The sequence below is a fragment of the Tamandua tetradactyla genome, chromosome 6 (genome assembly GCF_023851605.1).
Source record: "Tamandua tetradactyla isolate mTamTet1 chromosome 6, mTamTet1.pri, whole genome shotgun sequence".
Taxonomy (NCBI): Eukaryota; Metazoa; Chordata; class Mammalia; order Pilosa; family Myrmecophagidae; genus Tamandua; species Tamandua tetradactyla.
Genome location: NC_135332.1, coordinates 29,806,175 through 29,834,171, shown reverse-complemented (window position 1 = coordinate 29,834,171; position 27,997 = coordinate 29,806,175). Strand labels below are relative to the sequence as shown.

Here is a 27,997-nt window from a genome sequence, read left to right as displayed (position 1 = left end):
GACGGGAGGGGCGGGAGGGGGCCCCGGGGTCTGGGCCCGGAAAAGCCTATCTGCCCTCCCCCCACTTTATCTATATGCGAATAAAGGCAGAGGAGGGGGAGGGGAAGCTTTATTTATAGAAATGACAATAGGGAGCCCGGCAAGGCCCCCCAGAAGCAAGGTTCAAGTCTCTTGCTTTCTTCCTTAAAAAAAAAAAAGAAGAAGAAGAAGAAAGAAAAAGACAGAAAGAGAAATAGGAGGAGGCTGCAGCTCCTCGTTTTCAGCTTTGGTGAAGATGGATCCACGTTTCATCTTTAATCACGCCAGGCCCAGGCCCATCTGTCTTGTTTACTCTGCCGAGGAGAGGACGGGCCTCGGTGGCCACCATTACCTCGACACCCGGCTAACAAATGAGGCCCGGCTCGGCCGCGCCGCCTCTGCTGCTGCCGCTGCTGGAAGACGGCCTGAATTTTCTTTCTTTGTCCCCCAGTCCAGCATTCAGCGAAAGCACCCCTGACTGCCAGATAGCGCAGGGTTCTGGCAACGGTAACAAACACACACAACCTCCTTCTCCCTCCGTGCCTGTTCCTGGGACACTGACTGCTCACCCCTTTCCATGCCTGGCTGGGGCCGGGCGGGTTGGGACAGCAGGAAGGAGGCAAGAGGGGGCAAAGGGGGGTGGCTTGGCAACGCAGGAGCAAACAGGGAAATTGAGGCCCAGAATACAGAGAGACCCGAAGTCAGGTGAGGACCTTCCTCTGGAAGGCAAAGCTGTGGCTGGCAGAATGAGGGGCCAACTGCGTCCTCACTCTACCGCCAAATCTGGAGGTAGAGGCCCTCTGTCCTAGACTGAGAATGAATGTGAAACTAGGAAATAAAATATTGCGCCCCTCCCGGTCTGGGCGGAAGATGTTGCAGAGCACTCTCGCATAGTTTATCGTTGTTGCGTCGTTGTTTATTGTTATTATTATTATTATTATTACTATTATTTTATGTCTTGTGCGTCTACTCCTGTTCTCTTTCTGACATTCCAACCCAGACCCCTTCCTACCTCTGGGGCTACCTAATTCTAGAACCCTCCCTTGGCGTGAAAATTTGTGTCCTGTACAGAGTGACAATAGAAATAAATGTTTGGTTTCTTGTGACCAGCACAGCGTGTTTTTGTTGAAACCTTGATGTAATGATACAGACAAATACCACCCAGCTTATATGTTGGGCACCCTATTCGATTCTGCCTCACATTGGATGTGGTTGAAGATGTTTTCAAACGGTCCGACAGGAATTTCTATCTCAGTGGACTCCAAATTGTGGTAGCCGGTTTGTTTTCCTTTTGGGGTGGGTGTGTTTTGTTTGGGGCTTTTAATTTTTTCCCCCTCCAGCCCAAAAATGGATTGAGAGATTGGTAGGACTGACTCCAGTCCCTAATGGGGGGGAAAACGTTTCACTGTAGGACACAAGAGGCTTAAGCACTGCAAAGCCTTTCATATCGTGATTTATTTGTCATAAGCAAATAAAATGCGGTTAAGCTGTCTCCTTCTAGACAGACGGCTCTTTGGTTATTAAAGTTCCGCGAGAGGATTTCGCCAGGCCGGCCTCTTTCCTGCCTGCGTAAGAAGGTATCGCTTTCTTCTGAAGGTGTTTAAGACTTTAATGAGTCTAATTTTTTGCACAGATGTTTCTGGGTGTTTGCAGGTTTTCAGAGTATTTTTATATTACAAAGGAGCTGGCTGGTGCTATAGCTCAAACTCTGACAAGCAAATAGATAATCAAGAAGACAAATGGCCTCTTTTGTGAAGCCCTGCTCCTGTATTAATTTTCATTTTCTTTCTCATAGAAAGTATCGAAAGTACGACTGGGGACCAAATAGCTTTCTGTCGCTGAGGTCCCAGTCACCCCTAGAATGGGGTGGGGGAAGGGGAAGGAGGTGGGGTTTTGACCCTCAGGCGCTCTGTCGGGCTTGGGCCGATTTTGTGTGCAGCGCCGCCGAGAAGTTCTAAGGTCTGGGGACTCCGGCCTCGGGGTCTCTATTCCTGGGTCGACCAGGGTCCAGCCACCCCGACTCCAAAAAAAAGCGCTCGGGGTTTGGCAAAGTATATGCAATTCAAAGTCTTGTTTCGGTGCCATCTCCCTTCAGAAAATAAAAACAGCCAATCTCCCCCGCACGTTTTATTTTGCTTTATTTTTTATTCCTCTGGTTAGCTGCGCCGGCAGTTCGCGGTTGGCTAGGGCCGGCGGCCGGCGGGGCGGTGTCCACGGCGCGAGAAAGGACGGTGGAACCGCGCGCTGAAATGTTGCGGGGAGACTCACAAAAAATCGCCCGGACCTGGGGGATGAGAGGGACGAGCTTTGTTTCGATCGAATCGCGGTGTGCTGTTTAGCTGGGAGGAAATGCGGCGGCCCTTCATGGAAGGAGGAAAAAAAAAAAAAAGTTCTTAAAAAGCATATGCCCCCCAGGAATGTCTCTATAGAACCAAATCAAAGCTGCTCCTTCGAAGGTATGAATAGAATTTAAAAAAAAAAAAAAAAGATTTCTATGGAGCTTAAAGTTCACAGCCATTCCGTGTAGACAAGAGCTAAGAAAAATGTGAGAATTATACAGAAAACCATTAATCACTTCTTTTCTTTAAATACGTATCCTCTCTCCTTTGTTATTATTCAACAGCAAATCTCCGCAGACCGGCTGTTGGGGGAAAAAAGTGTTAGCCGTCTCTCCGGGATCCGCGAGGGGGAAAAAAATTTGGAACCATAAAGTTGAAAACTTTTTTCTCTCAGTTTGGAAGAAGCCTTTCGTCATGAATGGGATCCGCGGAGCTCGGGAGAGAGGAGGCGAGAGGCGCAAAGGTAACAAAGCCCGAGCTGGGGCTGGCGGTTTTTGATCGTTTTATGAGCTCTTTTCACAAGGGAAAGAAGAAACACTCTCTCGCCTCCTCTTTTTTCTTTTTTCAACTATCTTCGTGGGGTTTTTATGGTGGACCCTTCATCAGGTTTGTTGCCTTTTATGATGACTGATGCTTGAGTCAGAGGGAGAGAGAGAGAGAGAGAGAAAGAGAGAGAGAGCGCCCTGACACCTGGAGAGTGTTTGAACTGGTTCGGACAGAGGTGTCAGGGCCTCTGAAAAATCCCAGAGAAGGTTGTTTGTGAGGCAGCTCCGAGGTGCTTTTCTGGTTTGGGGAAGTGCAGGCAGGCATGGGAGCTCCAGCATGTGTATGCACGCGTGTGCATAGTGACGCACACGAGGCCGACGTGTCCCTGTGACTTGTGTCTGGTGTGCCTGTTTACCAGTGAGATGTTGTCACTGTCATCTCCTGGAAAAACCCATCGGTTCTTGGATGGAATGTCCCAGCCTTGGAGCTGGGGTACAGGTGGATGTGCTCCTTTTTCCTTTTTGTGTCTAGCTTGGAGATTCTAGACAAATATTTGCTACTCTGGAGCAGGAAACTGCTCAGTTCACAGGCGAGGTTCGCTGACGCCAGAATCTTCCTCTTCTGCTCTCACCCCCTCCGCCCTCCTCCTGGAGGCTGTGTTCTGTTTGGTTTCCTTTTGCACTCTGGTTTGGGGGCTGTGTTCCCCTCTCTGGGACCCTGATTCGCAGGGTGAGGGAGCCAGTGGGCGCTGCCTTAGACCTAAAAGCACTAGTCCTTTTTCCCTGGGGCTCAGTGAGGGTTTGGAGGCGGGAGACCGGCAAGAGAGAGAGAGTTCATGGAGAGGCCACGTTTTCTAGGCGATTAGCTCAGTATTAGAACCACGAAATGACCTCGGAAGCCCCTTGACCTCTCTGAGACTGGACATTGTGCTGGCTCTTGCCTCCTGCCCAGGAGGGAGAATCACACCTCTGTAGGGAGGGGTCCTTGGGCTGTTGTGGGTCCCCTGTTCTCCATCTCCCTCTAGCCCCCATTCTCTTTATTGCTACTGTGGAATTTCTGGATCATTTTTCTATTACTGGCTGGTGTGGAGAAAAGGAATACAAATTTTAGCCCAACAGTCCAGCCGGGGAGGGAAGTGGTGTACTGGTCTGTCTCTGTTCTGCAGCCCTTTGCTAGGCCAGTCTCCTTCCTCCAGCACCCTCTCCCATCCTTTCTTCTCTCCTGTTTCACTTGGAGGGAACTGAGGGAAGAAAGACAAAGGGGGGTGAGAGATGAGAGTTTGGACAAGCTCAATCCACAGGAGTTTAGAGGTCCAAAGGAATAAATTTGGTGGTCCTAAAGAGAAGGAGGATGTTTACCATGAACATGCTATCTCTTGTGGTCTGATATCCAAATCCATAGCCTCTCGACCCATTTTCTGGTTTCTTTGTTTAGGAAGTCTTTCCCATAGTCACCCTCATTGCCTCTTCCTAATCCTCAATCCTACCTCAGCTACTAGAGACCACCGAGGAGAAGAGAAGTGAGAGGAGGGTCAGCACGGGCTGTCCTGACCCCTTCCTGGGGGCCGACTATGCCTTGTCAACCAGTTTCTAGCAACTTTTTATTTTAACAGATGACTGAGAAGTTTGCTAAGAATAGATGAACCCCAAACATACAGCCTTTCCAAATCTGTATTCTACTTGTTGTGTCTTAAAAACCCACACCAACAGCCTTCCTCTTAAGGGAGACAGACCAAGATGAAGAAAGAGAAAAGGACAAATTCAGACTGGGAAGAGGAAATGTTAAGACTAAGAGAGCCAGAATCTTGCTGGGATGTGTGTGGGGTGTTGGTTTGCATTTTGAAAATTGTTTCCTGCAATTTGGAGGATTCTGTTTTAGGCAAGAAATAATTGGAATTGGTTATCCTTTCCTTTGTCCCTGGATGACATGAACAGAGAAAGGAAAGGGGCAAGCAGCAAGGGGGACTGGACCGCTGAACTGTAAATCTTTGGGGCTCAGGGGAGATGTGCACCTAGTAGCCAGAAGAGCAGACAACAATTGTAGAGCCTCCGTAGGCCCTGGTGACAAAAATCTACTCACCTGGGACTTTACAGGCAGCTCCCTGCATTGTGAGGGCTAGGGGTCCACCACAGGGAGAGAGGAGAGGACGGGTGAAAAGGAAAGGCTGGAGACCACTAAAGCATTTCAGTCTCACAGGCTGGAATGCAAGATCTGCCCTCTTCCCTCACTCCCAGACTCCAATCTTTTCAGAGCTGAGAGCTGCCAGGCAGGCTCCACGCAGGGCTGCAGTGACCTCAGCCCAGTGGTGGCCAGTGGGCTCATCCACCATAATTCTAGGGGCCACAGAGTTCTTCCAATTTTTTTTTTACCTCCCTCACCCACCCACCCCCCACCCTGCCCTCTGCCCTCACCGCTCTCCCTCTTCAGTGCCGCCGCACCCTGCCACCCTCACAAGACAGACTGGGGCTGTCCAGCTCTCCCAGAGCCTGCCGAGGCTGCCCCAGCGCCCGCGGAGGGTCTCCTTGGGAAGCGGCGGCTGGGGACGGGTTTCTGGTTGGAAAACGGAGTTGGGAAGTTTCCCAGCGTGAGTTGAGCGCTGACGGATTTGTGATCGGCCATAAAACCGGCGCGTTCAGATTCGTAAATCAATCTCGCCTTTCTCGCAGTATAAACGTTCACTTTATCGGCAGCGAGAAAGCGCTTAGCCGGAGCTCAGGCGCTTGTTTATTTGAACATGGACATTCCCAGGATCCGAAAAGAGTGTGGGCATAACAGGACCTGCCCGGCATGCTTGCGTGTCTCTCTGCTGTTCTTTTCCTTGTCCTTAAAAACGAATTTCTCGGCTTCAGAGATTATTTTCCCATATTCCAGCATATTCCACCACCACCCCCCCCCCCCGCCTCCCCAAATCATATTTTTCTTTCAGACCTTAGTGGAGTGTTTTCCTTTGGGGGATCATTTTAAATCGATCTGAAACCAGGACCTTGCACAGTTGCTCTTGCAGGAGCCGGGAGCAGGGCCCACATAGGCATTAGGCTGAGTTCAATCCCAGTCTGTGTTTTGTATCTGGATGATCAAAGCCCACCCCTGACACACACCCCTACAGAGTCTGGGCCCTTCCTGTGCCCCTACCCTGTGTGGTGGGAGTGAGAATCCGGGGAGGCCAGGCTGGCCGGTTCCTTCTGCAGGGACTGCGCTGTTGCCCAGCAGGGACATACCACAGCCAGCGCACTGGTGACTGTCTCTTTGGGGGTTATTAAGGCAATTGGGTCCTCAGCTTTCTCTCCATCAAGTTACTCTTGGACCAGAGCCCCCCAAACACGAAAATAGAGGCCGCTCAGCCCGGAGCTCCTCTATCCCACATCGCATTTGTTCTTCCTGGAATCCCCTGCCCGCACAGGCGGTGGAGGTCGGTGACTACCCTGAGAGCTGCAGAAGATAAGGCTGGGAATGTGCAGTGAGGGGCTTCTTCGGGAATGTCTTGCCTGCTTCCCTTTGAACACCCTTGCCATGGCCAAGGGTTTCGATTCTGGTTGTAATGGGCCTGCTCATTCTGGGACTGAGCTGTGTGTGACGGTATTTGGGGGAAATTGGGGGTTTTGCTTTGTTTTGTTTATTTTTGAGGTGGAAGCATCTGTAAATATTGCTCTATCTGGGTTTAGAGATTGGATTTCTTCTATCTCTGGTCCCCAGTCCTTGACCCTTTCATATATAACCCCCCCCCCCACCTTTTTCTCATTGATCAGTGTCCATTGACTGCTAATTGGAAGCTTAGGAGTACCAACACCTGGGAAATAGGGACCAGGCACTGCCAGGCAGACTTCAAAGCCAGTTTCTTCCCCTTCCTTCCCCTGGGGTTCAAATCTGCAGCTGTCTTCACAGTTTTGGGGGTGGTGGGACCGAGAAAGGGTGTGACATAGGTAGAGAGAGGCTGTGTGTCTGCGTCTTTTGTGAAGAAACCGTAGACCCGGTCTTTGTCTCTTGAGTTGGTCGGTAGAATTTGGTTTCCTATAGTACTAACATCACATTGGGAAAAAGTCCCCCTTGCGGTTATTCTCAAGTCTGGAAGCTCTAAGAGACTTCTCGTCACCCTGTCCCTTTTCTGCACCTTCGAAAGGCACCACAAATGATCAAAAAGAGAATTAACACCAGAAGCCCCATTCTTTATACATACATAACATGGAATTTTGAAGCGTTTGTTTTCAAACTGGCCCTGTCAGAAATTCTGTTGATTATGTAGGAAGAGGGGGAGTGGGACCCACTCAAATAAATGCCCTGGGAGTCGGGGAGAGAATGGGGTTGGGGAGATCTTAAACCTAAAGGATGCAGAGAGAAGAGCTGGAAGCTGAGAAATCCAGGGGCTTGGAGCAGGGCTCCGCGCCCACCCCACCCCCACCCCCAGACGCCCCTGCAGACTATTCCTGCACCTCCAGGAACTAAGCAGAAGCAGGAGGAGAAGGGTGAGAGGAGAGTTGGGCTGTGGGTAAGTGTGTGTCTGGGGGGTGGGTACGGAGCTGCAGATAGAGTAGGTATAGCTGTGAGTGTGGGAGAGAGGAGATCTCGCTATACTATTCCATCAGTGAGTTGGGGAGGGGGACATATTTTGCAGGAAAATTTCTCCTCCTGAAGGGGAAGGTCATAGTGGTCCTTTGAGCCTGAAATTGAAAGACCCCCTTCCCCCTCCTGGTCACGTGATTCATTAAATAATTAATGCCGAGGTTGCAGAATAGATATGTATTCGTCAGGAAAATTGCAGGCTTGGTCTCCCTGTTTCTGACGTGCAATTCAACTGTCCTTTGAAAAACAAGCCTGTACCCCGAGAAAAAAAAAAAAAAAAGAGAGAGGGGGAGAGAGAGAGAGAGAGGGAGAGAGAGAAAAAGAGAGGGAGGCAGCAATAAAACAGCCCCGCAGCCGGAGCCACACCGCGGGCTGGGGTATTGTAAGTAGAAGGGATTTCTCACTACCTACCGCGTCTTATATGTCCATGTAAATTTATTGTTTGTTATTAATGTTATTGTCGTAAAATGTGACAAATAGCCATCTTCATTTCCTGCCATTTCTCTTCACACGGCGCTCTGTGTGTTTATACCCATTGAGGCATTGCATAGAGATTTTAGGAATATTCCTCTTCTCTCTCTCTCCCTCTCTCCCTCTCCTCCAACCTTTTTCTTGATTTATAGCAATATGGGTGTCAGCTTCTCGACCGGCATGCCAGCCATTGTGTGTGTGTGTATGTGTGTGCGTGCGCGCGCGTCTGCTTGTGTTTGTGAGCAAGTTGTGTTGTTTATGGCCATGTCTTCGATAAATCATTTCTCATGGAAAATGATGGGGAAGCTGGGCTGTTTCTGCGGCCGGGAGAGAGTCGCTCTCAGAGGCACTTCCTCCCTTTCTGCACTGCTCCCAGGAGTTGGTTATTTCAGACGATTTGCAGTAATATATCAGCAGTTAATATGAAAGCTCTATAGCTGGAGGTCTTAAATTACAGCATCTGAGATTATCAATTAAGGCGAGATTTGTATAAATTTGGTAAACCAGAAATGCCTCATTGGCATATAAACCCAGTCAAAGACCACGACCTAATATAAAAATTATATCTGCAAGCCTGATAGAACCAACGTTCCTGCAGCAGCAGACAGAGCGTCATTTTTCAGCGGTTAACCTCCAGGAGTTGGGCTTCTCCAACTCCATCCCTGGGTGACCGAACTCAACTCCAGTGACAGAAGGAGTCTTTGGGCAAGAGAAATGAAGGAGACAGAGGGAGAAATGAGGGAGAAGGAGGAAAACATTATGGGAGTTGAAGGCAAAGATTTTTATAATCAATTGGGATCAAATCGAAGTCTGCTGTAATTGCAAGGTGGTGGGAGGGATTCAGTTATCGTATTAAAGCTTAATTCATAGGACGGATGTGCAGGCGGAGTGGGGTTAAGTGTGGAAAAGGAGCTACTTAAGTTGGGGGAGACAATGGAGGCAGAGGGTGAAGGGCAGGGAGAGATGCTGGAAGACTGGCTTCCACCTCTGGCTAACAAAACAAGGAAATGAATTCACACCCCAGCAGTCTTCCTTAGACCTTCTGGAACAAAGAAAGTTTGCTCAATAGTGAAGGAGTGTGTGTGTCTAGGGCTAAAGGGGGGATAAGTTCTCTAAGTTTTTTCTAGAAAAGAAATGTTCTAAGATCCAGGTGGTCCTGGAAAGTTGGAGAGTGTTCAAGGGCTGGGGTGTTGGTTCCGCCACCAAGTCCCAATTGGAGGAGGGCACAACTGGGGTGCTGGTTGAGAGGGGGGGAGCTGGCAACTTTTCCCTTGGATTTCATGTGGAGATCCAGTCCCCCCATCCCCATTAGGGAGGAGTCTGCTGGTCAAGAGCAGAGCCAGAGGTGGCTTGTGGCGATGTCCTGCCCTGCGCCCTAAAGTTGTGATGGATGAGGGACAGAGGGCCAGCGTCCTAGCCAAGTCCTATCCCGGCTGCTGGCTGCTCTTTCTCTGGCTGGAGCCCGGCCAACTGACTTTATAGCCACTATTAGCTGTGATATTTAACTCTGTCTGCTAGTGTAAACCTTTGAGCAGGGAAATTAGAGCGAGGCCTCACCGGGTGTTAATTATTCATGGCATCAGCCGCGTGGACTGGCGGCTTGGGCCCCAGGCCTCACAGCCACCAGCAGCTCAGCTCGCTCCCACAGTCTGCTCCAAGTGGGCGCTGAGCCCCATTCTTGTTAGCAGGCAGATTTGCAGGTGGGTGGTGGGTGAAGCCTTTGACTTTGAGTGTCTGAGTGAAAAGAGAAGGGGACAGAGAGGTAGATGGCCAAGACCCTAGGCTGAGATGGGTGGGGGCACTGCCTGGCCTGTAGTAAAGAAATTGGGGAGAGTCTGGTTTTCCAGGTGGCTTTGACAGGGCTGGAGATGGTGGGAGGTGTGTGTATGTGTGTGTGTGTGTGTGGAGGGAGTGCTGGGGAAGGCAGCAAAGAGACCTGGAAGGTAGGGAACTCCAAACCTTGGTCTTTTTGCATTGGAGAATAAAACACACACACACACACACACACACACACACACACACACACACTTAGTGTGGGAGGTGAGTAGTTCCACTTTCCCGTCTCCTGGGAAGTAGGGGGGATGTAACTGTGGAGGGGATGAGTGCATTCCCAAAACGATTTAGGCCAAAGCCTGTTTTAGAATGTCTGGCAGTAGGGGAGGGAAGGGTCATCTCTTCCTTGGAGAGAAGGAAGGACATGAAGGAGAAGGAAGAGGTAGAATCCCTTTTTATTAGCTTCTGAACTCAGTCTGTTTTGGAGGATGGGGAACAAAAGGGGAAGCTGAAGGACTTGCTCTTTAGGAAGGCCTTAGCTAGCGGTGCAGAGTTGGGAGCCAGTCCCACAAGCCCCCTACCCCCCATGTCTCCAGCTCCTCCTCCCCCACCTCTTCTCGGTCTCCCCTCCCCCAGCTGCCTTCGCCTGTGACGTAGAAGTCTGATCCCCCCCCCCCTTCCCTTCCATTCTTTCAACCCCTCTCAGGTCTTTGTCTCCTCTGCCCCTGGGGAGGGGAGCGCTGATACCCCTCCCCCTCCCTTTCCCCAACTCACACACAGACTCTTCCCCAGGAGACAAAAGCAGGAGACCATCCCTCTCCACCATTATCTTTCAGTCACTGGTCCCTCCTTGAACCCCCCTATGTAAGGTCTGATGCCCTCCATCTAGGCATCTAAGCCTGACCTTCCCTCCCTAATCAGCAAGTTTGTAAAGACTTTGTTTATCTATTTGGTTTGTTTAGCCATGAAGCACCCTGCCTCTTCCCATTTCTGTGACCCCCACCTCTGATTTGCTTTTGTGCTGTTCGGAGAGTAGGGTAGAATGCATCTGATGGAAGGGGCTCTAGGAAAGCTTCTGGCTCTGTCTTCTTCCCAGGCTGCTGCTGTTCTCTTTCTCCATATAAATATAGTATTTATCCCTGAGCCTTTAAGAAGCCAACCTGCCTACACTTTATTGACTGGAGAAGTTGGAGAGAAAGAAGAGGCACATGAGAGGATGAAGAGAAAGGAAAGGTACCCAGTGAGAGAACAGGCAGCAGAATCCCCTTCAAGGGTGGGAAATCAAGGCTGAACCCAAGGAGAGGATGACAGGGAGAGCAGAGGCAAAGGCCCTGAGTGGAGAAGGGAGGTTGCCCAGGAAGAAAGAGCGGTACAACTTGGATGGACACAAACACACACACACAAACTCAGAGTTAAGTGAGAAGAAGGTGAGTGGAAAGGAGACCACTCAGGACAGCTGGAGCCTCTTCTTTGCCCCCTTCCTTTACAAGAGTGTCTCCATGACCGAAGCTGTGTTTCCCCCACGGAGGAAAGTGCCCTGAGGCCAAGGACTCCCCATTGCTACAAGGAGAGAGGAAGGAGAGAGGCAGCCTATTGAAGGAGCCCAGAGTGATTTCTGGAGTTACTCCTGAGTCCTTCGCAAGGCTCAATTCAAATTCACTTACAACACAGAGAGGCAGAGTATGAGGAGACAAGGGCGCTGAGAAAGGGAGAGAAACAACAGAGATGGTTAGAAAAGTCAGAGAGAGAGAAAGACAGGAAAAGAGACACAGAAAAGAGACAAGCACAAATAGAGAGAGGAAAATGGAAAAGAAAGAGAGCCCGGACACCTGGGAGGCAAGCACAGAGGAGGGCCTGGGAGCTCCTCCCGACTTTGAGCTCCCTGTCTTTCTAGGTACATCCGGCTTTCCATACAGGCAGCTGCCCAGAGCAGAGGCTATTTCAGAAGCAACTGCTTCTGCAGCAGGCCCTGGAGAGTGGTAAATCAGGTGTGGGGCAGCTCCTGTAGGAATCCGGGTGTCAGGGAAGGGCCAAGATGTCTTGGACACTTCTCCTTCAGTCTCCTCCACCACCATCACTAGGAACTTAAGTTGGAAACTCCCCAAACAGAGTTCCACCTTCGGGGAGATGGGCTGGGGTCTGTCTCTCACACCTGGACCCTGGAATCCTCCCTTGGCTTCTCTTTGCCTTAAGGTTTTTGTCTCTTCTTCCCTCTGTAGGCATGGGGAGGAGGAGTTGGTCTTCCAGCTGCCTAAGAACTTTCCCTTTCACCTCCAATCCACATCTCCTCCCTTGAACTCCCAACATTAGCAAACGGATGCTGCCCTCACTAACATCCTCCCTCCCCCATCTTTCAGGAAAGAAAAGGAAAAAAAGGCAAGAAAGTTCCTACCAGACTAAGCAGCTCTAGAAAACTCGAGGGAAAATGGAAAATGCAAACCTTCCTTGCCTCTCCACTCCTTCGCATACACCCTTGCCATCGCTCTGCTCCCTCCATCGCACGCCCCCCACGGCCCCTGTCCTGCCCAGAGCTCCCCTCCCTTCCCCTCCTTTTTCCGCCGGGCCAGACATATGGAACCCATTTCGCCGGTGACATTGAAGAGCCGCCCGTGCGCCCGCCTTCCGCCATGGCGCCCCCCGCGCTCCCCGCGCCTCGCCGTGCCCCCCGCCAGTCGCTGCTCCCCTCGCCAGGCAATCAGGCCCGCTCTCAGCCCCGACCCCAGCTCGAGACCAGACCCGCCCGGGCTCCCCGCAGACCCGCGCGGCCCTTAGCGGGCCGGGAGGCCGGCTTCTCAGGAAAAGGGGCGCCGGGCGCACCCCGAGTACGGAGTCCGCGCGCTCTTGGCAGCGCCGGCCGCCTCGTCGGCCTAACAAAGCCGGGGGCGGGCGCGGGGGCGGGGTGGGGGCGAGCGCATCCGGGCCTCTCCCCGCCCGGCGGGGCGCTCCGGGACTGCTGGGGTTTGAATGACCAGGATGAGGTCGGCCGCGGCGGCGGAGCCCCAGCTGGGGCCGAGGGACCCGGGCCTGGCTGTCGGCTCCCGCGCGCGCCCCGCGCCCCCTGCACCCGGCTGCCCGCCGCTGCCCGCACCCTAGCGGGAGACCGCTCAGGTAAGGGTGGGGTGCTGAGCTCGATGCTCCGGGGCTGGCTGGGGGCGGAGAGAGGAAGTGCCTGAGGCCGCTGCTTCTCAGGCCTCTCTCCTGGGGCAAGAAAGAAACTGAGGTCCAATATCGTGGAGAAAAAAGATGAGAACAACTTAGAATAGGGAGAGGGGTCTAAGGGAGGGGTGGGGGGTTCCTGGTGTGTAGAAAGAGTGGAGGAATGTGGGGCATTCCTCGCACTTTGTGTGGCCAGGGACAGGGTTAGGGTTTGGGGGAGCTTTCCTGGCTAGGAAGGGGGGTGGAGGCAGTGGAGAGTTTGCTGGAGGTTGGGAGCTGCGAGTTGTGAGGGAAATGTGAGGGGCATCTGCAGGGAACGGGGGAGGCTGAGCTCGGCTCCCACAGTCCAGCTGCCACCTTGGCGGAGCCCTTTAGCACCTAGCGGGTTATTTGAAGCTGAAACTACAAGGGATTGAGTCTGGGTGTTAAGCCGGGCAGGTAGGAGAGGGGGTGATTTATGGCTTCGGAGAAATGTGTTTACGCTTCGCCTTGCTCTGGAAACCCAAAACCAAACAGAGCAGAGGCGGGAGAAGCCCCTCTGTTAGGAGTGGGAGGCAGGTTGATGCGCTGGGATTTATTTTCCCAGATGTGGGGAGATGGTGGGAACTGTCCTTTGCTGTGATGTGTCTGTGTGTGGTGTAAGGGGAGCGTGCAGGCATGCACACTTGTAGGTGTGTTTGTGAATTGTGCAAGCATGCTGGCACACTGGGACATTTGCGCTCCACTCTGGGTATGTGAGATGGGTTTGCAGCATTGCTTTGGGAAGGGTACATCGAATGGCTGGGCGGGAAACTTAGTGTTCTCTGGTGCCGGTCCTCTGGGTTGTGGTGACTGGACACGCTCTGCTGCCCTGGGCCCTCTCCATGGGGGTGACGCTCCGTCTGTGCTTTCTTTCCTCCCATGGCCACATGAAGCAGAACCCACTTGGCCCGACAGCTGTCCATTCTGCACTTCCTCGTGTGCCCTCTGCCCACACTGCCTGATTTTCACTTTGGATCTTTAACCCTGCTGTGGGAGTCTGAGGAACTAGTGAGCCTGGTTGGGTGAGGAGGAGAAAAAGGCCTGGGTGATAGAGGAGATCTGTGACAGGGCCTTGGCAGGCTTGGGTTTCTACCATTCCAGCTTAAATTCCCCCAGGTCCCAGCTTGGGAGGGATACACAGGGAAACAGAGAAAGGGAGTTAGTTACACAGTATGAAGGGGAACGGGGTGCAGGTGGAAGAAACATTTTGACCCCCAGATGCTTATTTCCGCAGGCCAACTGGTGGTTCTTGCATTTCTGCCTGGACGCCCGGCTTTGCCTGGAAATTGTTTTGCATTAAATTTTCTCAGCCGCAGAATTATCTTTCCTCGCCTCCAGCTAACTTGCATTTTCCGCCAGACACTTGGGCCCCGCACCAATGAAATCTGAGAGGAAGCGGCTGGGCCCTAAGTGGCCGTAATTTAATTGATTTTATCATAAATCATCAACTTGATGAAGAACCCGAGGTTTCAGTGAAGTAAATTGATATTAATGGGAGTTTCTTGAAATGCAAACTCACTGCATTGTTGGGCATCTTGGTCTGGGGAGGTGGATCACATGCTTTCTAAGAGCAGAGAGCTGGACGTGGAGCCCGGCACAGCTTAGGGAGATGGGGAAAGCAGGCTGCGAAGTGCAGCTGCTGGCGGACCACTTTCTGTGCGGAGCAAGGCAGAGAATGGAACTTTGTTGGGTAGGGAGCGGAGTCTGGCTTCGTGGACTCCGCGGTCCATTTTGGAAATGGGGCTCTCTAACTGGGAGGAGGCAGTTGAGGTGGCTGGTGGGGGTGGGGGTGGGGGGAGGGGGAGTGGTGAGAAGTCCAGGCGGGTACAATGGGAGCATTGACTCCCTGTTAAAAATTGCCAGGTTGAAGGTTTTCTCCTCTAATTATACAAATTAATTATTTACTGCTCAGGTTGCATGTCCAAATATAGCACTTGATTTGGTGATGAGGGTAGAAAACAGCCCACCCCACACAGAATTGTGTTAAAAACCAGTGAGTTGCATGTGTCTCTGTGTGTTGGGGCGGAATGGACCAGAAGTGGGGCGTGAGCTCAGTGGTGGGGGTGTAAGCATTTAAATCCCAAGAGAAATATTCTTGTTTGGCCAGAACGCCAGAGGGCGGGAGACACAGCCGCCAGTCCCCCTGGCCCCACTGGCCAAAACTGTCTAAAATTCACAGCCCTGCTCCTTCTTATCTTCTCAGTTCTGCCCACCTTTGTCTTGGCATCAGTAGGGGTGAGTTTTACCAGGCCAGGATTGAGCTTTTAAATGAAATGGGACTGCTAATTCCAAACACAGTCTATTATTATTTATTGTCATTTGCTTTTACATCAGTTCATAGAAAACCACCAACTGTGAGTCCAGAAAGGAACCTTAGAGATCATTCAGTCCAACTTCTCCCCTCCACGTGTATGCCCTGGCTTTACAAAGGGGAACACTGTGATCCAAAGTGTGCCTTGCCTCAGGCTGTACAATCAAGCTGGAACAGTGAGAATCCATGCCTCCGGAGATGCCCAGGCCTATCCCCAGTGTGACTGCAGGCAGATCTCTTTCCAGTGCAGACCTTGGTTCCCTAGATGTAAAAGCAGCAAGGTTGGACTGGACGCTCCCTGAATTCTCCCCAGTTCTGACCTGGGTTATTCTCTACCACCCCCATATTATGTATCCATACTCTGTAGACAGTTCTTGGGCACAGTTTCCTTGTGTTTCCTGGGGTTCTATGGACCTGTGGGTGTAGGAGTTACTGCATATGCATTTGCAATATAAAGAGAATTTGTAAATGCTCAGCAGTGGATGGTTATTCAGACTGATTCTAGCAAATCCATTGGAAACTGGACCATTCCTCCTCCCAAAGGCATCCTTATTCTCAGCAGCAGATGAGCCCAGGGTGAGAGCAGTGGAAGTAGAAGGCAGTGGAGGGACACCAGCTTAGTGGGCCAGGATGGGATTGGCATTAGGGGGCGGGCGGGGGGTGGGGCAAGGGAGAAAGGACTCAGCTTCACTGAGCGAAGTCCTTTCACTGCTAGTTGCTGGGTTTAGGCTGAGGTTTTTGAGGTTTTTGAGATCCTTTCTGCTGCAGCTCGAGGGCTGAATTGAGGTTTCAGAGTTTAGTTTCGATGATAGCAGGTGCCCACTCCTAGCCCCACTTCCCTGGCTCCTGGGCCCCTCGGCCCCCTCTTCCTGGGAGGGAGCACCCACAGTGCTGAACCACGTCTCTACCAGAAAAGGAAAGAAGGCCTGCAATGTGAATGAACAGCTTTCTCCCATCCTTGCTCTTATTTTCCATTTCTCTCCACAATTGGGAGAAGATTAAATCTGAATGAGGTGGAGGCATCTCAATTGCATGGGGTTGGTTGTGAGAAGGAGGTATGCTTGTAGGATCAGGGATATGAGGAGGCAAGCAGGGAGGAGAGGTTTCCAGACTGCCTTGAAAAGTGTAGTCTAGGATGTGATTTCTGGTGGAGGAAGTGGTAAAAGATGAGAAAAAAAAAATCTCATCTTTGGGGTTCTGGAAATCATAGCCTCTGACCAGATATTCCACTTCCTAAAGTTGCATCCGAAACTTCCTTTTGAGAGAGAATCAAAAGTCCTGGCAGGTCCAGACTCTGGCCCTATCCTATCCTGATGTTGGAGTTCTGTATTTGAAGGCAATTCCAAAGGCCTTCCGCTGATTGGTCATTAATCCGGTGAGTTATTGTCTGCTAAACAGAGGTCACTGGGAGAGAGATGTCCAGTCTGTCAAGGAGAGACCCACGCAGCTACTCGCAGGGGACTGGGCCCTGTGCCTCTCTTGCCTGCTTCTCCCTCTCTTCCCCAGCAACACCCCCACCCAAGCTGCCCAAGATTCTACAGCCTCTCTCTTTCTTACATTCTCTACTCTGCTCAAACTTAGTCTCTGCACCCGTGGGGCGGAGTTTGCCAGCCAGGACTTATGAGGCAGAACCCCTGAATCAGGACCGGCTCATTTGCCAAAGCAGGGCCACTTGCCCGTGGCTCCCGACTTGGACCACAGATCCGCCATCCCTTTATAGCGTGTCCAGGTAACTTCCATGGTCACCTGAGTAGATTTGGGAGACCCTTGTGGCTGCCCTGGTGTTTCCTACCTCCCCCAAAGCAGGCTGGCCCGAGACAGGGCAGCACCCCAACCTGGGGTAGAGGGAGAGTACAACTTGGATTTATTTTCCTACCAACTCTAGCACTCTTTTGCTTCTTTTTCTCCTGCTTTTTTTGAGCCGGGTCTATGCGGGCTTCCGTGAAGGCGCCAAGCCCCTTGCCCCTTTGTTCCCAGCCAGCTCCGGCATATTAGAGAAGTGGGGGGTGGGGATTCCAAAGCCAGAGTTATCTTCATTAGCAATTCCCATTAAAAAAAAAAAAAAACACCCAGCTTTGAAATCTTTATTGATATTTAAAAGGGATGGAGATTTGGTGCGTGTATGAACTTTACAGCGCTCTGGCAGTGGCTACAAAGTTGGGTAGCCGATCTGGAAAAAGACGAGACCAGAAAGAAAAATAGCACTAGATTCCTTGCCCCACACCCCCAGGTCCAGCTCCCCAGCGAGCCCAGGGAGCCAGGCTAATTCTGCACTGGATCCTTGGCTTCCCCAAGATTGAGATCAGAAATTGGTTTTAGGAAGCCGGCCATTTTGCCCTTATCAAGTGGGAAATTTTCATTCGCTCTTTGTCATATTTGGGGGGTGGAGGCAGGCCTGGTCTCATCCAAGCCCCAAGGGTGGCCAACCAATGATTGCTCAAGGGGGGTTAAAATGCTCCTCGTTCCTGGGGTACCAAGTAGGAGTAGAGGAGTCGGGAGGGGCCAGTGCTCCGGCTGGGGGAAACAGAATCGGAGGAAAGATGTCTACCGAGAGGAGCATTTTCTTTTTACCTTTATTATTAATTTTTTGCCTTTATTATTTTCCACTGAAGTCTGTCTCTTCCAGAGTAAAAATATTCCAATTTTTTTCTTTTTAATTATCCCCCCCTGCAACACACACACACATGCACGCACAGCACATTGCCCAAGTTTCTTTTTCCAAATCCAAGAAAAAAATGTCCCCTCTTCTCTATCTCTAGTCTCCTCATAAATCACAGCTTCTCTGTCAGGAATGATAAACCCTCCCCCATCTTTCTCCTGGGCCCCAAACTCTTCCCTCAGACCCCTCAAATATCTCCCACCCCAAGTTCCTTGCCCAAGCTCCTTGCTAGCCGGCCTTTGTCCTGTGAGGTTTGCAAGGGTCCTAACCCACAGCAGCACCTCAAACGAAATGGGCACTCTAGAGCCTTCCTGCTCTACCGTTCACCCCCACCAAGCTCCGAGACCCAGTCAGGGGACAACTGCAGCCTGAAATCTCTGAGAAAGGTAGAAAAAAGGAAAGACAGAAAGAAACCAAACTGGGATCTAACTATCTAACTGCCTCCCAAGCATTTCAAAATAGGTTGTGCTCTCCAGAATTAAGAAGCTCCCATTCCATCTCCTACCGCATTTGGGGGTGCATTGTCCTCTGAAATTTTTCTCCAGGTTAGCTTTCTTGCTCACCAGTCCTCCTTTTTGCTCCCACCCCCACTACCTTCCACCGCCTTGTGTAGCCAGAAGGGACAACAAGGGGTTGAGGAGGCTCTGGAAAACTCTCACCCTCAGCTCAGCTCCAGGCCCGCTCTTCCCGCAGCCCCATCTTGCAGGCAGACAGATGGCTATGCGCCCTCTTTGCTGTTATTATTCCTTAAGGCAAAGCTGTGCAGCTCCCCAAGCCACCAGGTTCTTCTCTTCTTTCACAGTGACCTTCTCTGACCAGTGGTAGCAACAGCCAGGAGAGCAGGATGGTCAGAGTTGTATTCCTGATTTTTATTTGGGGCAGTAAGAGAAGACATCCAAAGTGCTGGTTCCCTTGAGCCTGTAGAAACCTTCCTAGCCAGAATCCCCCGACATACCAGGTTCAAAGCTACGTGGGGTCCAACCCTGTAGGTCTCTAACCAGAGCATATTCGTCATAGCCACACACCTAGGAAGCCCTAAAAGCTCTCTTTGCTTGAGTCCCAGCTCTGGGGCTAGCCTGGGCATTTTCTTCTCTTGCTACTACTAATAAACACAGACAAATGACTCCTACCCTCCATTTGCACTTTTTCCCCCTTCCTTCTGTCCCAGATAACAACTCTTTTGCAGGCGGTAGGATCCTGAGGATACCACAGCTGAAGGCTCTGTGTGCAGCTCCTGTTGCTGGAGGGTAGGGAGGTGATGGGTTCCCTCTCTTCAGCAGGGGGGTCAGGAAACCAGCTGCTCCAACCCACCCAGTCTGGCCCAGGGTATCTGGAAGAATTGGGAATGGGAACGGAGGCCAGGGTCCACCTCGTAGGAGAGTAGGACTCTTTCTCAGCTCAAAGCAGATCCCACGAGTAGGGAGGAGAGGGTGTGAGGGAAGGTTTGCCAGACACTGCCACCCTCTCCTGAAGGGAAGACAATAGCTGGAAACATCTCCCCAGTCCCATCTTCTGTTCTCACCAGTCCCGTCTCCTCTCCTGGGTGCATCCAGATGGACAAGGGCAAAAGCGAGGAAAGTATTTTGACCAGGAAACCGCAGGATAGTGGCTGGCTCTGTGTACGCGGAGTTAAGAGAACCAGTTTTCCAAGCTGCCTTTATACAAAAGAGACACCGTCTGCCTTCTATTTTGTTCTCTAAACCCCGAGTCAGCAATTAGGCAGAGTTGCAAATTCTCCTGCTTTTGGAAATGTCCTGGTGCTTTTTTTTTGGTCTTTTTCCTCCACTGGGCATGGCTCTTCCCCACCCCCGCCCCAAATCTGCAGACACCTACATTCTTTGCTCCTGTCTTCCGCCTACAGGCCTCTTCCTTGCCTTTTCCTGCCCTTCTCAAACACACCCTAAAAAAAGTTTAGCTTTTGTAGCCTTCCTTACTTGTGCCAAGAGTCATAAATCTTGCAGAGCAGAGAGAAACAAACAGGTTTGTTCTGAATAACAATAATAATCACCATTCTCTGGCTCTTCTGCCACTGCCATCTCTCCAAAGCCATTTTGCCAACTCTTCTCATCTTCTTAGAAGTACAAATGTCCTTCTCACCTCTTCGCCCCTTCTGCCTATCGGGAGGTGAGAATCTTAACAAAAACTTCTGGGTGAAGTTCCTTCAGCCCCTCTACTGCCAGCCCTGCCTGAAGCTCAAGCTTTTGTCAACCCCTTCTCAACATCCCCCCCACGCCCCCAAGAGGTTCTGGGTTTTTAAAATCATCACTCACCGCTTGTTGTCTGTTCTCAAAAAAAGGGAGGGGGTTGTTAAAACAAGCAAAAAAAAAGAACGAAAGAAAAGAATGTCCAGGAGGGATAGAGAGAGTGTGGGAGAGAGAAAAAAACGTAACTCGAGACTCAGAAGGAGGGAACCAGAGCAAGACGGCAGAATACCCAGCCACCAGCACTCCCGGATGAGAGAAACTACTTAAAAAAAAAAAGTCCTGGTGTTCCAACTGCAAATGAACACGCACCCAGGACCCCCACCCCCAGGCAAGGCCGGCAGCTTTGACTAGGCCTCTAAATGCCACTTCTTAAATTAGCATAATGGCTTACAAGTGCTGGGGTGGGGAGGGCTGTGAACTCCGCAGGCTCTATCTACTCTGCTTTCCCTCTGTGCCGCATAACCCCCCAAAATCTCAAAAATTTACCTGCTCTTTAAAAAGAAAAGAAAAGGAAAGAAAACCTTTACTTTCCTTCTTTTCTCACTTTTTTTTTGGGGGGGGGCGATATTCTAAAATCCCCCCTCCCCATCACCACCACCTTCCGTCCTTATCAGGCATCTAAGCTTGCTAAAGGGGGAGAGGTGGGGGTGTGTGTGAGCTTGTGTGTGAGTGAGTGTGAGTGTGTGTGTCTGTGTGGTTTTCTTTCCCTGTGCAAAAGCAGAGGCCATTGTTACCGAGAGTAGGGCGTACCAGTCTTATAGGGCAACCACACTGTGGCGGCTTGGCCGAGCGGGAGCCCAGAGCTGGATTCTGGGCAGGCTGCGCCGCCCGAGCACCTTTTGGCTCTTCTTCTATTTTTTTCCCCCGCTCCCCCACCCCCGCCCTCCTGCGCACCCCCACTCCTAAGCCGAGTGATTTGAAGCGGACGCCGCGCGGCTCCTCCGGCCGGTCTGCCCCTCGGGCTCCCCAGCCAGGGTGGCTATTGGGGAAGGGAAGGGGGGGGGCGACGCAGCTTTAAACAGTGGTCTTTTTTTCCTTTGCCTTCAAGGAGGGGAGATTTCTCGCCTGCCGCTCGCGCTGGGGCTCGATGTGAATATATATTATGTCTGCCTGTTCTCCCCTCGTCGGTGGCTAAGGTAAGCTGGACTGAAATAGGCTATCAGTTTGTGAATGGCGGAGAGTATGTCTCAATGATTTATGGCCCATATGACTCCAATCTCGGTTCAAGAAGAGTTCACAAGCTTTAAGCTTCCTTCCACGCAGCGACTCTCTCTCTCTCTCTCTCTCTCTCTCTCTCTCTCTCTCTCTCTCTCTCTCTCTCTCCCTCCTCCCTCCCTCCCTCCCTCTCTCTCTCTTCCTCTCTTCCTGCTTCTCTCCTTTTCTTCCTTCTTTTCTTTTAACAGCCAGATGCAGGGTTGGATTTTGCCCCCGCTGCTAAGAAGAGCCTAACCTTTCTCTCTCTTCCTTCCTTATTTTGTGTTATTTTTAATTTTTCTTCTTTCTATTAATTTTCTTTTAAATCTTGGAAGGTGGCCTATCCCTTCTCCCGGGGCTTTGACAATTGTTACCCTCCCCTGCTCTCGTGGGGGTGTGCCTAGTGAGGTGGGGTTCGTGGTGGGGCGGGGGGCTCACCTCCCTTCTCCAGCGAGACCCTGGGAGAAGCTGGGACCCACGGTCTTCCTCCCTCCTCCGGAGGAACCATATGGAGCCTGAATTTTTCCAACATGGAGGCAAGGGAAATAGAAATGTTTGGCTGGGTAGAGCTGCTACCCACTCCCTTTTCTCCTGGATCCCCAGATCTCAGAGCGACCCCTCTTTTCACTGTCCCATCAACCCAGCTGGCCAAAGTCCCGGAGCGGAGTTGCTAGGGCGCTTTTTAATTCGGTTACCTCCGGCGCCCAAACTTGCAGCCACCCGCGGGGCTTGGCCTTCGGCCGGCCCCATACGCTTGAAACCTGCTTCCGCTAACTGGTTGTTTCGGCGTCCTGACCGTTTTCTCTTCGCCTCCTTGGGGCAGCATCGGGGGCTGGCAGCTCCTCGCCAGCCACCGTGGCAGCAGTGGCCGAGACAGCCCGGCGGCGGCGGTAGCCCCGGTCGAGCCCCATCCGCAAACCCTCCTGGTCCTGTCTCGTCGTTACCGGCTGAGTCTCCATTATTTTCTGTCACTTCTCTGGCTCCTTCGGTTCCCACACTCGCCTAGTCTCGGTCCTACGATGGTTTGGGGTTTATTGCAGGGGGAACGACAAGAATTTCGGCCCCAGGCGTCTAGTCAAATTATTGTTTTATTATCGCCATCATCATTATTGCTGTAACAATCATCTAGACTAAATAAAGCCAGGGCCTAGCCAGCCAACCCCCTCCAACGTTTTTATTTCATTCTCTTCTCTATCTATTAATAACAAACTCAACTGATGCCTGTTAATTAATTCCCCCTTCAGCCAGGGCTGCTCGGAAGCTAATTTTGGTTAAATCATCAGAGGCTAATGGTAATAATAATAAAGGGATTGGGTCAGCCTGGTCAATTGAACTCCAGTTCTCCTCCCTGGAAGGACCTGCTGCTTTGCAGACCCATGTGTATTTCCCAGAAACAGATTTTTCCCAGAAACCAATCGGAACTCAGGGCTACCCCGGCTCCCTTTTCAGTATAAACCTGTGCCATTCAGAAGGAGATTTATGTGTGGGAGGGACTTCCTTCACCTGTACTCCTTTCATTTTATTTTCCGTTTTCTTTGGAGTTGACCAGCTGGACAGAGTGAGATATAAGTATGGCAAACATACATGCAGCAGCGAGAGTCAGCCTGGAGGGTCTATTAAAAGTGGTGATGAAGGGTTGGGGAAGACAGGGGGGGGGAAATGCAATCAGAAGTTTCCAAACCAATACACAGTATCCTATGACAGCTTGAATCTTTATTTTTCTGGCACATTTTTAAAAGGCTGCATAAAAAAATAGAGATTTTATTTTTTGCCTCAGAAAGCCTCAGTAAACAGGGATACCCTCTGTTTTCAGCTCAGAGAATAATGTTGTTTATTGCTTTGTTGACTTTTTTCCTAGGAAATAATTTTCTCTTTTAGAAAACACTTTTCCTGTCTCTTGCTAGAAAAGTCCAGCTGTGGCAAAATTTCTTTCTTCTTTTGGAGAAACGAAAGGAAATAGGCGGCAAAGGAAGGCTGTGAAAATATTAAGTCTAATGAAAAAAAGGGTGTGTGTGTTGGGGGGGGGTCTGAGCCAAATGGTCAGTCACAGCACCAACCAGCCAGCCAGGAAAAGGGAAACAATCCGGCTCCATTTGGGTGCCCCAATGGAGCCGCTGGCTGCTGGGACCCAGGTCTGGCTGAGCGACGACTCTGGGACTAGAGGTGGTGGTACCTGCAGTGCAGCCACAGAGGAGGCTTGGTTCTGCCAGTTCTAGAGGTTACAAATCTTCAAGGTTTCCAGGTCAGGCTGTTGTTGATGTTGTTTTCGTGAGATGAGAGGGGGAACGAGAGGAGAGGATCCCTCACAGGAGACCTTACCCTCTGAACTTGCTTCTCCCTCCTGTCTCCTTTGGACTTTACTTGGATGAAAGAGACCTAGATGGACATGGAGAGAGGATAGGGAGGGAGGGACAGGCAGGAGGCGGAGAGGCCTCTCAGCTGGAAGGAGATGTTGCTGAGGCTTTTATTTTGGAGTCTCCCAGCCCCCTCCCCATGAGCCACCCTATCCCAAAAGTTGTGTCGCAGAGAGGAAGAGGTCGGGGCTAGTTCGCAGGCAGAAGAGAAGCAGTGGCCCTTGCAGGAATAAGAATCGACACCTAGACAGGCCGCAAAGGAGTCTAGTCCTTGTTTTTCAGGTGGAAATGAAAACTGGTAGGCTTTCATTTCTTAAATTAAAGCGTTTGAAATAATGAAAATCCTGTTTCAGTCAGCTAGCCTCAGCATCTGCTCTGGAGATGTTGGGGTGGGAAAAAGAAGAAGAAAAAAAAAACTCTATTGATGTCAGTTCCCTTTTCAGTTCCTAAGATGGATACGAGAGCCCCAGTCCTCTTCTCCCCCCTGTGTTTCTTCTCTCACCCCGCAGGTCAGCCGCTTCGAACAAACCCCGGGAGGAGGGAGGCAGAAAGGGGAGGGGGGTCCGGTGCCTCACGTGACCCCCGGGGGTGCCAATGTCCGGTCGTGAGGGTATCAGGCCCTTGCAAGTTGCCACCCACTGCCCGGGCCTCGCCCAGCGATGCACAAAGCCACCTACTACGACAACGCCGCGGCTGCGCTCTTCGGAGGCTACTCCTCGTACCCAGGCAGCAATGGTTTCGGCTACGACGGTCCCCCCCAGCCCCCCTTTCAGGCGGCCACGCATCTGGAGGGTGACTACCAGCGCTCAGCGTGCTCGCTTCAGTCCCTGGGCAACGCCGCCCCACATGCCAAGAGCAAGGAGCTCAACGGCAGCTGCATGAGGCCCGGCCTGGCCCCCGAGCCCATGCCCGCCCCTCCGGGTTCACCCCCGCCCAGCGCCGCACCTACCAGTACCACTAGCAACAGCAATAACGCGGGCGGGCCCAGCAAAAGCGGCCCCCCCAAGTGCGGTCCCAGCTCCAACTCCACCCTCACCAAACAGATATTTCCCTGGATGAAAGAGTCGAGGCAAACGTCCAAGCTGAAAAACAGCTCCCCCGGCACAGGTACCAGCTCTCTGCCTTCCTCGTCCCTCCGCTTTTGCCGGGTCAGGAATGTCACTGTTATTGCAGCACCCAGCTCTTAAGCTCCCCCGTGGCGGCCTGGGGCGCAGGGCTGGGAACAATATCAGGTGGCTGTGGCAGCAGCAGTGGTGCATTTCCCTTCCCACCACCACCTGGTGACCCCTGACGCTGCCAGAAGCCTTTTCCTCCAGCCACCCACCCCCTCAGTTTCTGAGAACCCCAGAAGGCTAGGCGCCCGGCCTCAGAGCCCTTTGCAAGGCCGCAAAGCCAAGAGAGGCTGCCGGGAGAATGCAGCCGCCTCAACGATCGATTATTATGAAGTAGGAGTACTGTGGGTATTAATCACAATTAATATTGCCCACGAAAGTCTAGATTGCCCCTCCAGGGTTCTCCTCAGCCACCCACCCCGTCCACGGGATGGGGGTGTTCTTCCAGATCTGGAATTGGGGATCGGGGGATAAAGCGCGCGCCAGAATATCCAGCCCTAAATAAATGGCCATGCAGCTCCGTCTGCGTGACATGATCAAATTTTCATAAGCTGGGGCAGCGAAAGGAGAACAGGTCTCTTAATAAATGCCACTATTATAGAGTGTCCGCTAATGCGACGGGCGGGTGGGGGGTAGGGGGCGTAGGCTGAGGAGGAGGCGGGGACGCGAAGGGGCGAGTGGCCGGGGCTCGGAGTCCAGGCCTGGATTTATTAAGAAACGATGCATTCAATTTCGGCGTGTTCAGTAATTATCTTTTATTTCATTTTCCCCCCTCCCCGCCCCTCCCCCCCTCGGATCCGGCAGAGGGCTGCAGCGGCGGCGGCGGTGGCAGCGGAGGCAGTGGTGGCGGGGGCGGCGGCGGGGGAGGGGACAAGAGCCCCCCGGGCTCGGCGGCGTCCAAGCGGGCGCGGACGGCGTACACAAGCGCGCAGCTGGTGGAGCTGGAGAAGGAGTTCCACTTCAACCGCTACCTGTGCCGGCCGCGCCGCGTGGAGATGGCCAACCTGCTGAACCTCAGCGAGAGGCAGATCAAGATCTGGTTCCAGAACCGGCGCATGAAGTACAAGAAGGACCAGAAGGCCAAGGGGCTGGCTTCGTCGTCGGGGGGTCCTTCCCCCGCCGGCAGTCCCCCGCAGCCCATGCAGTCCACCGCCGGCTTCATGAACGCCTTACACTCCATGACCCCCAGCTATGAGAGCCCGTCCCCGCCCGCCTTTGGCAAAGCCCACCAGAATGCCTACGCGCTGCCCTCCAATTACCAGCCCCCTCTCAAAGGCTGCGGCCCCCCCGCAAAAGTATCCCCCGACACCTGCGCCCGACTACGAGCCCCACGTTCTCCAAGCCAACGGGGGCGCCTATGGAACGCCCACCATGCAGGGCAGCCCGGTGTACGTGGGAGGGGGCGGCTACGCGGATCCGCTGCCGCCCCCTGCCGGCCCCTCCCTCTACGGCCTCAACCACCTTTCCCACCATCCCTCGGGGAATCTGGACTACAATGGGGGGCCTCCTATGGCCCCCAGTCAGCACCATGGACCGTGCGACCCCCACCCCACCTACACAGATCTCTCCTCTCACCACGCGCCTCCTCAGGGTCGAATCCAAGAAGCGCCCAAATTAACACATCTGTGATGGGAGAGTGAGGAAGGAGGGGCGAGGTCAGAGGGTATGGGGTGGGGAGTAGGCTGATCTGACAGGGGAGTGGTGGGGGAAGAGGGCAGCCCCGGAGGACGGGCAGTCAGGCTCTGTGGGAAGTAAGAACCTGGAGCCCCCAATACTGTCCCCCCGCCCCACCTGAAAGGCTGTCCCTAAATCCTTCAGTTCCTAGTTCCATCTGCCAGCCAACCTATAGGAAAGGAATCCACAGCAGATTGGAGATGACCCCATCAACCCCAGGGCTCCAGCACTACCCGTTTGGAATTCCAGGCTTGGAAGTGGGGTAGAGGAAGAGGAGGTGAGAGAAAACAAGGCAGAGAAGCACATTAAAAAAAACAGACAAGATTACTAGACCATCACCAACTAACCAACTAAATAACTTATTTTCCATCTGTGGATAATTCCCCCAAGTCCTTGATTCCCCCTCCCCCCGCCCCACACTTCTCTTAAAAAAAAACAAAAAGCTGAAAAGACACTTCAAACCTAAGGGCACAAAGCACGTTCCCCTCTGGCTCCCTGGAAGCCTCAAACTAGCTCCCATCCATTTGCAATTTATTGACTCCCTCCATTTGTAGCCCCATATTTTTCTGCTCTAGAACATTAATATCTACACCCCGCTCCCACTGATTAAAGTTTTCAGAGGGCTCAGGGATGGCGAGAGATCCTGAAAGTCAGAGCTGCCTATATTATAAATATATATATATATTTTTTCTTTTATGGATAAGTTGAGAGGCAAGGGCAAGCTACTTGTTAGGACTAAAGTTTTGCCCATTCTGCCACCTCCCATCTCGGCTCCAGGTCCACCCCCTTCTCTCCATAGAAAGCAATCGGTGACAGAGGTTCTACACTTTTCTTTTCTTCTGTTGCTCTCTTGAGTTAACGTGAAAACAGGGTATATTTGAACAAACTGTCTGTCCCAGGCAGGGGCTGCAGCTGGGCCTATGTGCCTTGCTCACCCTCTTGACAGGACACTTTTGTTGCACTTAGAGTTTACATTTTAATGGATATAAAAACAACTGTGAGAGATGCCTGGACCTGTAGGAGCCCAGCATCGCTCAAAAAGCGTGTGTTCTAGTGAACATTTTCATATATATTTATTGGTTATAGCCTGTTAAAATATTTTCTTTTTTGTATTATTTATCCCCCTATGTTATGTATTTATATGAGGGAAAAAGGAAAAAAATTGTACTTTTTTAGTATTTACTTGTTATAAAGGATGTTGTGTTTCCTGTCATGTATAACCAGCTATTTTAGTTATTATTGTACTCTAGAAAAGAGCTGTAGATTTATGTTAAACTCGTACTTATGAGCGATTGTAATTAGTTCTAAAAGGCATGAACTCAGCTCCTAATTGTCACTATATAGTCCTGAATTTGTAGAACTAGAGTTATTCCCTCTTGGAACTTTCTTTGTTCTTCGTAGTTACTTTCTTCCTTACTTAAAAGGGTTGTCTGTTGAACAATTCTTGAATAAACTTTCTGTTATCAATTTTATCTTGTCCTAGTGGTCCAATTTAGATAGCAGAGCCAGGTTGCTGACTGGCAAATTTTTCCCAACAGAAGGACATTGGCGATCCTAGCCTGGCCTTCCCATCCACTGCTCAGGCCCCTGCTTTTCCCTTGCTATGTCTCAGGTTTAAACCCATTTTTTCTCACTCACACTAACCTGGAAAATTCCGCAAAATTCTTT

The 27,997-nt window shown here is 51.7% G+C and overlaps 1 protein-coding gene across 1 annotated transcript; it reads left to right on the top strand.

The window, feature by feature from the left end:
- The first annotated feature begins 17 nt into the window (after positions 1–17).
- Positions 18–27,997, top strand: HOXB3 (homeobox B3). The gene is given in 5 exon segments (XM_077164658.1): positions 18–2,820; positions 21,044–21,131; positions 24,053–24,650; positions 25,460–25,938; positions 25,940–27,997. Coding segments are annotated over 3 exon segments (1,272 nt in total). The 5' UTR covers positions 18–2,820; positions 21,044–21,131; positions 24,053–24,202; the 3' UTR covers positions 26,285–27,997.